At 38.6% G+C, this 13924-nt stretch overlaps 1 protein-coding gene across 2 annotated transcripts in view; it reads left to right on the plus strand.

Moving 5' to 3' along the window:
* Positions 1 to 13924, plus strand: part of sf3b1 (splicing factor 3b subunit 1) — a 37728-nt gene that overhangs the window by 14155 nt on the left and 9649 nt on the right. For both annotated transcript variants that reach the window (XM_003226996.4, XM_008120081.3), the window contains 12 exons: positions 61 to 228; positions 2956 to 3193; positions 4363 to 4575; positions 4973 to 5094; positions 6212 to 6409; positions 6501 to 6602; positions 6943 to 7122; positions 7910 to 7996; positions 9185 to 9455; positions 11561 to 11706; positions 11793 to 11939; positions 12060 to 12185. In XM_003226996.4, coding sequence (XP_003227044.1) covers positions 61 to 228; positions 2956 to 3193; positions 4363 to 4575; positions 4973 to 5094; positions 6212 to 6409; positions 6501 to 6602; positions 6943 to 7122; positions 7910 to 7996; positions 9185 to 9455; positions 11561 to 11706; positions 11793 to 11939; positions 12060 to 12185 — 1998 coding nt within the window. The remainder of the gene's footprint in view (positions 1 to 60; positions 229 to 2955; positions 3194 to 4362; positions 4576 to 4972; positions 5095 to 6211; positions 6410 to 6500; positions 6603 to 6942; positions 7123 to 7909; positions 7997 to 9184; positions 9456 to 11560; positions 11707 to 11792; positions 11940 to 12059; positions 12186 to 13924) is intronic.

Genomic DNA, 13924 nt, shown 5'->3' on the forward strand with positions numbered 1-13924 from the left:
TTTAATTGAGAGTGTGGTTAATAAGCTGTTAAGTTAAACAATGTTTTTTTCTCCCAACAGAGGGAAATTAGGCAGCAGCTTGCAGAAAAGGCTAAAGCTGGGGAACTTAAAGTCGTCAATGGTGCTTCATCCCAACCACCATCAAAACGCAAACGGCGTTGGGATCAAACTGCCGACCAGACTCCTGGTACCACACCAAAGAAATTATCTAGTTGGGATCAAGCTGAGGTAAGATCTTACCCGTAATAGCTGGTGATTATCTTAAGCCATTATATACAATGTAACAAAATTGGGGGGGGGGGGGGGTTATATTTCCTGGTTTGAAAGTGTTATTTCCTGTTTAATTTTGTTGTACTTACCTGGAAAATAGTTGTTCTATTCCAGAAACTTTTTGTTGCTGCCACAAATTATGTTGAATTGGTTGAGACTCTAGGAGATATTCATTGAAAAATTATAGCAAAATGTGCTGCAGGATATCCTGGAAAAACAAACATTTTGCAGTTTAATATTTTCCATGTTTGTATGATAAAACCAATTAGGAAATGACATTTATAACCCAGGAACAAAAATCGTGTTGCATAGTGTTATATGAGGTTTCACAAGTTCTACCCTAGTGCCATTGCATGTCAAACACTTTTAATTTTCTTTTCATTCTGTATATCCTAAGAAACTTTTTTTCTTTTTGATTTCTATTAAATCCTACTATCCGTGGTACTATTACCAGATAACTCCCTTCCAGCCTATTATCGTCAGTTCAAAATGAACGTTGGAAATGTTACTGTGACCTGTCTGCCTAAGGGATTCTGGAAGTTTTTGTTTCCAAAAGACTAACATGTCCAAATTCCGATTCATGTACTAATTCATGTGAATTCAGGAAAGACTGTACCAGCAGTGGAAATGCCATTCAAATTCTAGAGTGAGAGAATTGTTGGCCCCAGGGGACCCAGACTTACGTTATTTATTTATGTATCCATTTACTTTATTTGTACCTTGCCTTCCTCCCTGAGGGGACTCAAGGTGGCTAACAGTCACATACTTTGATCATTTTAAAACAAAGCAAATACAAAAATTAAAAAGAATTAAACAGTATTGTGTGTGTTTGGTTAAAATACAATAAATTCAATTTTAAAAGCACCCTAATCCCCATAAAATCCCACCTGCAACCTCCCCAGCAACGTTCCTCATACCTGTTTCCAGACTTTCAATTAAAAAAAATCTTGATTGGGGAAAACAGCCCCTCAGCCTCTCCCAGAATCGCCACATTTATTTTTAAAAAACCTCAACCCCCTTCTCAATCAAAATGAAAGCAGAAAGTATGTGACATTACTTTCAGTCATATCAGGTGAGTTACTATGTCTGTTGAGAGTGTGCGATTTCAGCAGTTGCTCTTGTGGCTCCACAGTTATAATCCACGGCGTGCCTCATAATTCACCTGAAACTACTTGGTCTGAGTGAATTTTAATTCCTCCAAAAATCAAATACTCCCTGTATGTCTCTCAGTGTATGAAAGTTTTCTATTCTTTCTGAACAGTTGAAAAATGTATGCTTCTTCATATGAAGCTTTGTGCAGATATGAAGTTATCAGAATTCCAGTTGAGTCTGTTTCTAATGAAATTGAGAAGTGCTCACTGAACTGACTAACTTGATAGGCATCCAATTGCACTGCATATGATAGCAATATCTTTTGTTAATATACCTCAAGTACATGTTTTGCTCAGCATTACTACTTCAACAGAAAATTTGGCACTGGAGGCAGAAATAACATAGAAAGAGTAAGGATAGCTTGCTGCCAGTCCTTGTTCACCATAGTCCAGATGCAGGTGTTGCTGAAAAAAAAGTGCAGCTAGACCGAAAACAAGGAGCAAAAGGCAGAATGTTCAGGTCTAAAAAGACTATAAAGAGGAGGGGGTGAGATGAGTCTCCTCTTTTTCTGAAAAGGAGTTCTAGTGGGAGTAAACTCCATCAGTTATCTTGCATTGTTTTTATGAATATAAGCAATTTCCCCCTTTCCAGGTTCCAACACAGGAAATAAAACATCAGCAACAAAGCAACAGAGGGAGGGAGTGGTTTATTGTTACTTCCTGCAATTACTCACCAAACCATGGTCTCTTTATAAACTCTGGGTCCCGACTCCAAATAGGCCGCCCCCAGCTCAATGTTGGGGTCATGAAAAACCTGGCAACTGTAAATCTGTTAGCAAGAACATTTAGTGTTTACAGTGAACTCTGCAGAAAATGCTTCTTTTGTACTTCATAAAAAAGGGAAATCGGTCTGTTTAGCAAGCCTTGCAAATGCTGCTTTATTATTGGTAAATCTTTGATTTTATAGTTATTTTATATACAGTAGAGTCTCACTTATCCAAGCTAAACGGGCCGGCAGAAGTTTGGATAAGCGAATATCTTGGATAATGAAGGATTAAGGAAAAACCTATTAAACATCAAATTAGATTATGATTTTACAAATTAAGCACCAAAACATAATGTTATACAACAAATTTGACAGAAAAAGTAGTTCAATACGAAGTAATGTTATGTTGTAATTACTGTATTTATGAATTTAGCACCAAAATATCATGATATATTGAAAACATTGACTACAAAAATGGCTTGGATAATCCAGAAGCTTGGACAAGCGAGGCTTGGATAAGTGAGACTCTACTATAGTTACATACCTGAGGCCACGTAGGCATTACTTGGGCAGAAAGGTGGTGCGAGAGGAAAAATGTCTGTGAAGACCTGCACTAAACCACATGCTTAAAATGCACAGCTCCCCCTTTGCATGTAGCAGATATACTTGCTTTTAAATTGCTGATTTTAAAAAAGAAATACAGCCACTGCTGCATCCCATCAGTTTCACAACTATTGGCTGTTCAGTGTTGATGATTATTTTAACAATATTGATGCATCTGTGTGCTTTGCTGTGAAGGAAAATAACGGTAATTTATGTCTTCGTCAGACTCCTGGGCACACCCCATCCCTGCGGTGGGATGAAACCCCTGGCCGTGCAAAGGGGAGTGAAACCCCTGGTGCCACCCCTGGATCTAAAATATGGGACCCCACTCCCAGTCATACACCAGCAGGAGCTGCCACACCCGGACGTGGTGACACCCCTGGTCACGCAACACCAGGCCATGGTGGTGCAACTTCCAGCGCACGGAAGAACCGATGGGATGAGACTCCTAAAACAGAAAGGGGTATGTCATAGAATCCAAGATATTCCAAAAGGTTGTAGGTATCAGTGCTTTCTGTATTGCTGTCAGTGGATTTGCTTGCCACCTAGCTGTTAAATGACAACCTCAGTAGTCCAGAGACCTTGGGTTTTCATTGCATTAACCTGATAGTTGTCACAGAGCTCAGGTCTACTGTTTACTTTACACCCCAACTTGTTGACAATTGCTTTTTAACATTTAAAGTTTTTGTCAAAGAGCCTCAAATAGGTCTGACCACTCAAGTGCATTCTGAATGCATGTTTTTCAAATAGCATTCCCTTGTGAATCAGAAGGAGTAAATTTTTGCAAAAAGATAAATATTAAGTGACTGTCAAGAGAACAGGTGTCAGAGTACATTTTGTCTCTACTGAGCATGCAGAAGTGCCAACCCTCAAGTTAAAACTGACATGAAGATTGCAATGAAACAAGTAGTGGGGGATACAATGCACTTCAGGGGAGCTTTACTCCTAGAATAAGGATATTGTGAATAAAAATATTATATTACTTATGCTGTGTGACGCAAGACTCAAAATAGTCAGAACATAGAAAAAACTAGATAATTTACCAATAAAGAATTGATTAAATAGGATATGGTTAAATAGGGCTATAGAAGAAGTTAACTTATAAATTAAGATTAGCAAAAAGAGAAATGAAATATCTATTTGAAAATACATGGAAACCATTTTTTAGCTACACGTGAAAAAGTTATGATGCATTTAATCCACCAAACAATCGAGAAAAATTATGGATGAACAATTGGAAAAACATACCACAACAATTATATATAATGGAGAAAATTAGAATAAATAAAAGCAATAAAAACAGTGTAGCTGTATTTGAATAAAGCTATGTGAAAGATGGGGCAAGGGTGGGGGAGTATAGATCTGGGAATAGACAAAGTAACAATGCAGTTGTATTATGTTGAATCGATTTAATTAAAGAATTAAAATAAAAAGGATTGCAATAATCCAGAAAAGATCTTCATAAATAATAAAGCTTTTTTTGCTTGCTGTGTCAACAACAATTATTGTGTTGTGTAGGTGTTAGGCTTAAGCCTTGTATGAGTTTTGGAAAGCTGCAATGAAGTTTTGTGTTTCGAAGCTGTTGTGTCTATGCAGAAACCAAAATCAGTTTGAAATGGTTTGGTTTTCCAGATACTCCTGGCCATGGGAGCGGATGGGCTGAAACTCCTCGAACTGATCGTGGAGGCGACTCCATCGGTGAAACACCAACCCCTGGAGCAAGTAAAAGAAAATCACGTTGGGATGAAACACCTGCCAGCCAAATGGGTAGCAGCACTCCTGTCTTAACACCTGGCAAAACACCCATTGGCACACCTGCCATGAACATGGCAACCCCTACCCCAGGTATGCTTGATAGCCTTGAGAGTCCAAGCCTAACCACGTTTATTTGGAAGTAAGTTCTTCATATTGTAGTGAACTGGCTTCCACATTTGTATGTTTAGGATTTTAATATGTCCCTTCTCTTGTTGAATTACCAAGCTGTCTTATTTAATAAGTTATCTGTGTAAACATTTTACATCCAAGGCAGTAACTAAATAAAATGGAAAAACACGATGTTCAAATATACTCTTCTATTTTACTGAAAACAAAATTTGCTAGAAAGGTCCCATTTTTCCCCCCGCAATCATTAGAATTGGAAAATTAGCTGCGTATAGAATTGAACTATCCACCTTGTTTCAGAGTATTTCATAGGTATATTCATTGCTATAGAAATGGGCATATTGTTTTGTTTCCATTGTAGGTCATATAATGAGCATGACTCCTGAACAGCTCCAAGCCTGGCGATGGGAGAGAGAGATAGATGAGAGAAACAGGCCCCTTTCAGATGAAGAGTTGGATGCTGTGTTTCCGGAGGGTTATAGGGTATGTAGTAAACTCAAACCATCACCTGCTGTCTTCGTATCAACAGGCAGATTGTTTACTGTAATTTTTAGCATGTTTATACTCTCAGAAATCTGATTTTTACTTAGTGATTATAGAGTTACCATTTATCCCTTAATGTGAAATACCTATCAGAAATTTATTTAACTTAGACCAGTAGTTTTCAAAGTTGCTCCTATTACTATAATAGTTATTATTACAAAGACTGGTCGGCCATGTGTTAGAGGTGCTTTGATCATGCTTTTCCTGCATGGCCAAAGGGGGTTGGACTGGATGACCCTTAAGATCTTCCACTGAAATACTGTTAGTTTATGTTGGTTAAAAGGTTTTGCTCATGCCTGATATATATACATTATATATAATTTAATATATAATATATAAACATTTCTTGGGGCTCCACAGGAAACGTTTACTTCAAAAAGGGTTCCGCAGCTGAAAATGTTTGAGAACCCCTGACCTAGACAGTTGGATATCTGGATTTCACCATTTTTAATGTAACAATTAATTAAATAAAAATCACTGTGGGGAATAGGGCATTTGGTGCTCTTTAATTAAACAAATTGCCAAATATAATCAAGGTTTGTTGAAGTTAAAAATAGGAGGCAGTACTTGCATGAGGGCACTTACAAGAAGCTTCTTTGCTAATGTGGGGGAAATACAGCCCCCAGAGACGGTTTTTGTAGACCATGAAAGGGCCCTGTGCCAATACTCACCATCCCCAATCTTGATTGTGGAGAAAAGGCCCATTCAACCATTTTTAAAATGCTGAAGGGAAATGAAGCCACACTCTGCTTCTGATTGAATTCCCAAAGAACATTCATAGAAGTGAGATTGTGACATGTATGCTTTAAAAGGAGCACCACATCCATCGTTTAATCGGAGCTGTTTCCCTTGCATGGACTTAAGAAGCAGTGCTATTCAGACAAGCAGCCTCCATTGAACTACTTCTGAGCCAAGAAGTGCCCAAATGCCAGTTGCTTGCACTAGTCTACAGTAATACATTTTCTTGACACCTTAAAACACCATACTTTTCTAGTTTTTAATACTGAAATGTTTTGATCTCTTATACGCAATTTAAATGCTCATGTTTCCCTTTTAGGTTCTCCCTCCTCCAGCGGGTTATGTTCCTATTCGTACTCCGGCTCGTAAACTTACAGCGACTCCCACACCTCTGGGCGGCATGACTGGATTCCATATGCAGACTGAAGATAGGACCATGAAGAGTGTCAACGACCAGCCCTCAGGAAATCTTCCTTTTCTAAAGCCAGATGACCTACAATATTTTGATAAACTACTGGTGAGATACTACTTTAAGACTTTTTTTTGGTCTTAAGTTGCATGGAGATTTAGGAAAACATAATAACTGATATGCTTGAAATCCATTTCAGGTTGATGTTGACGAATCAACTCTTAGTCCAGAGGAACAGAAAGAGAGAAAAATAATGAAATTACTTTTGAAGATCAAGAACGGTACCCCTCCAATGAGGAAGGTAAGAGGAGGCCACTGTGACATCCTCAGTTTTCTCCCGTCTTCATTATTTTAATTCTTTTGGATTTCTGCTTTACCTTGCACTTCTAATTTGTGTCTTTCAGCTATGCTTATTTTATAACAGGTTTTCTTACCAGGATTGTTTTAAGTGTCTTGAGCTCATTGTATACCTGCAAATGAAAGACAATTGTTCTGAAATACTGCTTACTTAAGAACACAGTTGCTGTGTTAGACGATAAAAAAATCATACGTTTTATGAAGATTATTTTTACTTTCTATGTTTTAGATAGATAATCTGGATAGAATAGATTGCATTTAATGCTTTTCTTCTGCTTTGGTAGGCCGCTTTACGACAGATTACTGATAAAGCGCGTGAATTTGGAGCCGGTCCACTGTTCAATCAGATTTTGCCCCTGCTGATGTCTCCAACTCTTGAAGATCAAGAACGCCATTTGCTTGTCAAAGTTATTGATAGGATTTTATATAAACTGGATGACTTGGTCCGACCATATGTGCATAAGGTTTGTTTAGCTGAAATTAATTATGTGTATTGCTTATAACCGCTTTTACTAGAAGCCCATAACATATATATATACAGAATAAGAGATAGTTCTGTGTTGTAGGCTCACATGTTTTAGTAGTTATATACACAAATGTAAAACATTGTATTTGCATATACTGTAATTCTAAGTCAAGTTACATTGTAAACTTTGCTAGCTTCAATGTAGTTATGGGCTTGGAATCACAAAAGTTGATCTGCACAGCTCTAAATCCTAGCTTATCACTTGTAACCTAGAATATTGTGTATCACTCAACACCTGATTAGTCAGTGTTCAGACACCTTATTCCATTTGGAAGTAAAGATAAGTTGGTTGGTCCTGGTGAAGGTGGCACAAATTAAAGGTCAGGAGGAATATATAATATAAAATAAAATATGTATATAGATAAAAGATATGTAGTATAGTACGGTATATGTAGTAAGATATAATTGGGGAAAGTTAAAAACTGATAAGAAGTATACTTAAGGTGTGTTTGATGTATGCTATTTTAATTTGTGTAAAATATGGCATACTCCCCGTCCAAGATACTGTAAAAAAGGGGAAATGATGTAATACATTTGAATGAATAAATCTGTTATATAGAGAGAGGGAGGAAGTCAAGAATATTAGCTAAGGCTGCCAGGTGCCTATTGACACAAAATTAAGATTAATAGGCATAGTTTCTACTTTCACATTTAGTATCATTTTTAAAAGCTGTGTTTGCATAGAAGCTGATTTTTAAAAAATACTTTTGTCAAACTTCTTCTAGATCCTTGTGGTCATTGAACCATTGCTGATTGATGAAGACTACTATGCCAGAGTAGAAGGAAGAGAAATTATTTCCAACTTGGCTAAGGTAATATAACAATGTCTTTCTGATAAATTGTGCTATTATTGTTAGAGAATGGACTGAGAATAAGTGTGTCAGTTATCCATGTACATTTTTTTGAAGCTCAGAGACCATTTCCTTATGATTTTGAGTAGTGGGATGATTAATTTTACCATTGCTCTAATTTTTATATTACTTTCTCATCTGCTATTCAGTAGATAAATAAAATAAGTGCTGAAAATAAGTCTTAGTAGTTCTTAATTCCCTACATGGCAACTATTTTTGCCTAAAATTATTAAAGTACAGGCAGTTCCCAAGTTACAAACATCTGATTTACAAACAACTCTTAGTTAAGAATAGGGGTTAGAAAACAGGAACTGAGAAATCTTCCCCTAGGAAGGGAAATTTGCTCCTGGAAGTGTTGTTATCATGGGGAAAATGTGTTTCCACTGAATCATTCTCACCAATTCTTGTTTCCACAACAAACCAATTTTTTTCAAAATCCAATTATCACAGGGACAGAAACAAGAGCACAGACAGCAAAACAAACATATATATCTGTATTTGGCAGGAGTTATACTTACAAAATGTATCTGTTCTGACTTACAAACAAATTCAACTTACAGAACCTATCTTGTTCATAACTTGGGGGCTGCCTGTATCTGAAAATAGGAATGGAAAAGAAGAAATAAGCTTCAGGAACAAAAAATAAAGCTACAGGGTGAAAAAAAAACCCTTTGTCTTCAGTTCAGTTCTTCGATAAAGTGTAAGACGCACAGTAATTTCAGGACCCACCAACAGAAAATAAAACCTTATATGTATAGAAAAGCACTTGCAATTCTAAGATCTACCCTGTTTTTAGTTATCTTTATATGGGGGAAACATGAATCTTAGAATCGAAGAAATATAGTAATATTATTGTAAATCAGTAATTAAACTATATGGATTGATGATCTTGCCCTCCTTGTAATTTTGTAAAAATATCCCCCATTGCTCGCCACATCTGTTGTGCCTCTGAAATACTTATCTTCTTAAAATAATGCCTACAGTTTAAGACAGAATTTATGTGCATACTGAATTTAGGCACATCCAGTGAAGACAGAAGTTTTGAGAAGTTGTAATTGAGAAGTAACTTGTTTGCCAGAACACAATGTAGACTTCTCAAACTCTTGTAGGATGTCTGTAATGATAGTGTCCGTTCCTTTGGTCTTTTAGGCAGCTGGTCTGGCCACCATGATCTCCACCATGAGACCGGATATTGATAACATGGATGAGTACGTCCGTAACACAACAGCCCGAGCCTTTGCTGTTGTTGCCTCTGCTTTGGGCATCCCTTCCCTTTTGCCCTTTTTGAAAGCTGTGTGTAAAAGCAAGAAGTCTTGGCAGGCCAGGCACACTGGTATCAAGATTGTGCAGCAGATTGCTATCCTGATGGGTTGCGCCATTTTACCTCATCTGAGAAGTTTGGTAGAAATTATCGAGCATGGTAGGTGTCATAAGAAAAATGATGGAAGTTTTGTAACAGGGCTTTGATTCAGGTCTATTTCATGACCTTATCCTATTTACATTCATGTCACTTTGTGGTAAGGCATACATCCTCTGTTTATTTTTTTAGAAATAGTGCATTTTTCTGCACCTTCCTCAGATCAAAACTTAAAGGACCGAATGGTTCCTTTTTAAATTTTGGGTTGTAAAATGAGAAATCTTTGTTCCCATACATCAGGGCAATAGTGCTGAGATCACATTAACTGTCAAGGACAGAACGCCACCAGATAAGATTCAACACAGTTTATTAAAGTTACAGAACCAAAAATGCCCGTAAAAGACAAAGGGCTAGGCAAACACTGGCCTTCAAAGTAAAAAGGAACTAAAAAACGTTCAAAAGATAAACCGGATTAAACTGGAGTTTAATCCGGGTTAAACCAAAAATGCTTACTTCAGCCTGGGACTATAAACAAACAGAAGCTGGTAAACAAAGGTTCAAAGAAACACAAATAACTGGCAGCAGATACTTCTCTGCAACCAAAAGCTGTGATTGAGTAACTAAGAAGTTACTCCTCCGAGCAGCAAACAATCTCCGAGTTCAAACACATCAATCAGGGGCAGCAGCGGTCAGCGAGGTCTAAATCCGGTCCGAAGGTCGTGAGCCAGGTACAGATGTTTGTAGTTCACCAGTTCCAACGATAGTCACAGGAAGGATAGTCCGAGGTCGTAGTCAGTCAGTCAGCCAGTCAGTCAGTCCAGAGTAAACAATTGGCGTCCGTCAAGAAGACGACGGAGGTCCAAGGTATTCAGCAAACGAAACACACCCGTCTTCAGGAAATTCCCAGCAAGATCCCAAGCGTTCGTCCAGATTACCTTGCCCAACGCAATTAACCCTGGATTCTAAACCCCATTTTATGCCAGTTTACAACTCCTCATCGCTATCAGCTGTTACCCTAATTCCAGGTGCCTCATCATCATCCTCCTCATCAGAGCTGAAACACCTTTGACTACGCCCCACAGCATCCCCAGCTGTGGATCCCGTTCCATCTCTCCAGCTTGTCCACGGGTCTAATCCTGAAGGTCCCCAATCGCCTTCCATACTGTCATTGCCGGTGGCACCCAAATCCTCCCTCACACGAGTCCATTCCATGTCATCCTCCTCTGAGCTAACCATCTCTTCCTCCATTCTCTCAGTAAAACCCTCAAAGGAGTCCTCGTCAGATGGTTCTGCAAATAAGTCCCGCAGCCGCTTCCTTTCTGCTCCTCGAGAGTGTCTGACTCCCGAGGAGTCTTACGACCACGTCTCCCAGAATCGGAGCCATAAGGCTCAACCATAACATTAACAGTGATGTAGATGTGATGTTGCACTTTTAAAACGGATGTTTTAATTAATGTTTTAATTTGTTTTAATCGTAACTGTTTTAAGTATTACATTTTTAGCATTAATGATTGCTGATTGTGAGGCCACCCTGAGCCTCCCCCCTCCCCCCCCGGGTGGGTGAGAAGGATGGGATATAAATGTCTGAAATAAATGAATAAATAAATGTCACATTGTAACATTGTAACAAATTTTGTCACTATGTAACAAAATTTGAATTTTTTTTTTTCCTGTTACTGGTTTAAAAGTGTTATTTCCTCCAGAAACATTGCTTTTGTGGATGCTACAAACTAGGTTGAATTGGATGAGACTCAATGAGATAGTCATTGAAAAACTGGAGCAAAAAGTGTTGCAAGATGTCCTGCAAAAACAATTTTTTTCAGTTTAATACATTTTCCTCATATTTTTGATGGAATCAATTATAAAAAGATATTTATAACCCAGGAACAATAGTCATGTTACATAGTGTTATTTGCACTTCCTTTTTGAGATGATTGTCAGCTGTTGTGGTGGCTGGAGTGCAATTACTATGTGATGAAATACGGTATTTTCTATGTTTTATTCTGCATAAATGGAGCCTAAGGCTAGCTTGCCACATGAACAGAATATGTCAGAAGTTTGTGTTTCTAGGACTGGAGGATTTTACTATAGAGCCACTGTGTTCTTGTAGTGGTTGATTCATTTCTGTGGCAGTTATGACAGAAGAATATATAACGTTTCTCTTTCAGGTTTGGTGGATGAGCAGCAAAAAGTGCGCACCATCAGTGCTTTGGCTATTGCTGCTTTAGCGGAGGCAGCCACTCCCTATGGCATAGAGTCCTTCGATTCTGTCCTCAAACCCCTGTGGAAGGGTATCCGTCAGCACAGGGGAAAGGTGAGTCTGAATTTCTGTCAGATCATTTTAAAGAATATTTTTAATCATTACCATATTTACATGTTTGTCTTTTTGTGTATCATTAGGGCCTGGCTGCCTTCTTGAAAGCTATTGGGTATCTTATTCCACTTATGGATGCTGAGTATGCCAACTACTATACCAGAGAAGTGATGCTGATTCTTATCAGAGAGTTCCAGTCTCCTGATGAAGAAATGAAAAAGATTGTGTTAAAGGTATTGGAAAAATCTAATATTTCTTATAAAACTAATATAATTGAGATTTAAAATTTTTGACATAACTTTTTTCTTCTGGAGAACCAAAATTTTCATACTAGCTGTTCATTTGTTTTCTAGGTAGTCAAGCAGTGCTGTGGCACAGATGGTGTGGAAGCAAACTACATTAAGACAGAAATTTTGCCCCCATTTTTCAAGCACTTCTGGCAACACAGAATGGCATTGGACAGAAGAAATTACAGACAGGTATGGTAGCATTTTAAATTTTTTAAAAAAAACAGTTTTCAACCCTGAATTCTTGAATGATAATACCATGTAGCAAAATGTTTTTTCTGTTAATGGTTTAAAGGTGTCATTTCCTCTTTAATTGTGCAGTACTTACTTTGAAAGCAGTTGCTATACTCCAGAAACCTTGTTTTTGTGGCTGCCACAAACTAGGTTGAATTGGTTGAGATATTGGTTGAGATATTCATTGAAAAACTCATGCAAAATGTGCGGCAGGATGTCCTGCAAAAACAGTTTTTTTGAGTTTAATAAATGTTTTCTATGTTTTTATAGTAGAATCAGAAAATGACATTTATAACCCAGGAACAAAAATCACATTACATAATGTAATTCAGAAGCAGTAACAGGGAAGTTGTTAAGACACAGACTCCTCTTAAAGTGCCACACGCACAAATAGTGTTAACAAACGTTTATTAAATGAGAGGTTGAACTTAAAAACACTTAACTTCAGTGTTATAAACAAAAGGAAGTAGATTCAGCAACAAAAAGGCACTAAAATAGGAGTAAAGAGATAATCCCGATTATCTAGCCAGATAATCCAATTTAAACACAGTCAAAATGTTCCAGAAAACAAACGCCATGCAACGCTGTGGCACAGAGAATCAAAAAGAGCTAACTGCTCTTAAAACAAAGCCAGAAACCGCTGGGGATGTCCAAAGCCGTTGTCAAGAAGCAGACTGGAGTCAAAAGCCAAAAATGCCAAACAGAACACCAAGCAGGGAGCGCGGGAGCGAGCGATGTCACCAGGAAACAAACCGGAGTCAAAGAGCCAGAAGAGCAAAACGGAACGCCAAACGGGGCGCCAAAGCAGAGAACACTGTAGCGGGAGCAAGCGAAGTCGTCACCAGTAAACAGACCAGAATCGAGCCAGGAACACCAAACGGATTGCCAGAGCAGGAATCGCTGAAGCGGGAGCAAGCGAAGTCGTTGCCAAGGGACAGACCAGAGTCGAAGAACCAGGAACGCCAATCCAGGAAGTAGACCAGACACAGGAACACGAAGCTGTACAGCCAGAACCCAAGGAGACAGGCAGCGACAAAGAAACGTCCCAAAAGACACCTTGCCTTCTGCAAAAGCAACAGTTCTCCAAACTCCACTTTTAACTTACTCATTGGAGTCTGATCCTGATGAGACCTCCGCCCTCTCCTTATTTCTTGCAGCTGATCTTGATCTTGTTAGAGGACCTCGCCCCTCATCTCTCCAGACCATCTCCGTTCAAGACTTAGATCTCCCTGTGTCCCAGAAGTATGAGAGGCTTGCCAATCCCCTGATGCAGCTCCATGACCTGGCTCATCATCCACACTTACTTGAGTCCAGTCAGCATTCTCCAGCTCACTCCCAGACCCATCATCCCCGGAAAAACCCTCAAACGTTTCATCTTCCATGGGAGCCATAAGTATTTCCCAGATCTTCTTTCTTTCCCTCTCCCCATCAGACTCTTGCTCCCAAGTTGACTTTTTAATCCCTCTACTCTCTGTCAACTCATCATCCTCTAGCATCTCCCTCTTCCCCATTAGAGAATCCTTCAAACGTTTCATCCTCAGAGGGAGCCATAAGTATTTCACGAATCCTTTTCACTTGCTGTTCTTCATCAGACACCTGTTCCCTGTTATCCCTTTTTCTCCTACTAGCAGTAGTACCAGAGCCTACCCCTTGACCCAACTACGACAGAAGTCCTCAATGCTAACTCAGGATGGATT

Source organism: Anolis carolinensis, chromosome 1, assembly GCF_035594765.1.
Source record: "Anolis carolinensis isolate JA03-04 chromosome 1, rAnoCar3.1.pri, whole genome shotgun sequence".
Classification (NCBI taxonomy): Eukaryota; Metazoa; Chordata; class Lepidosauria; order Squamata; family Dactyloidae; genus Anolis; species Anolis carolinensis.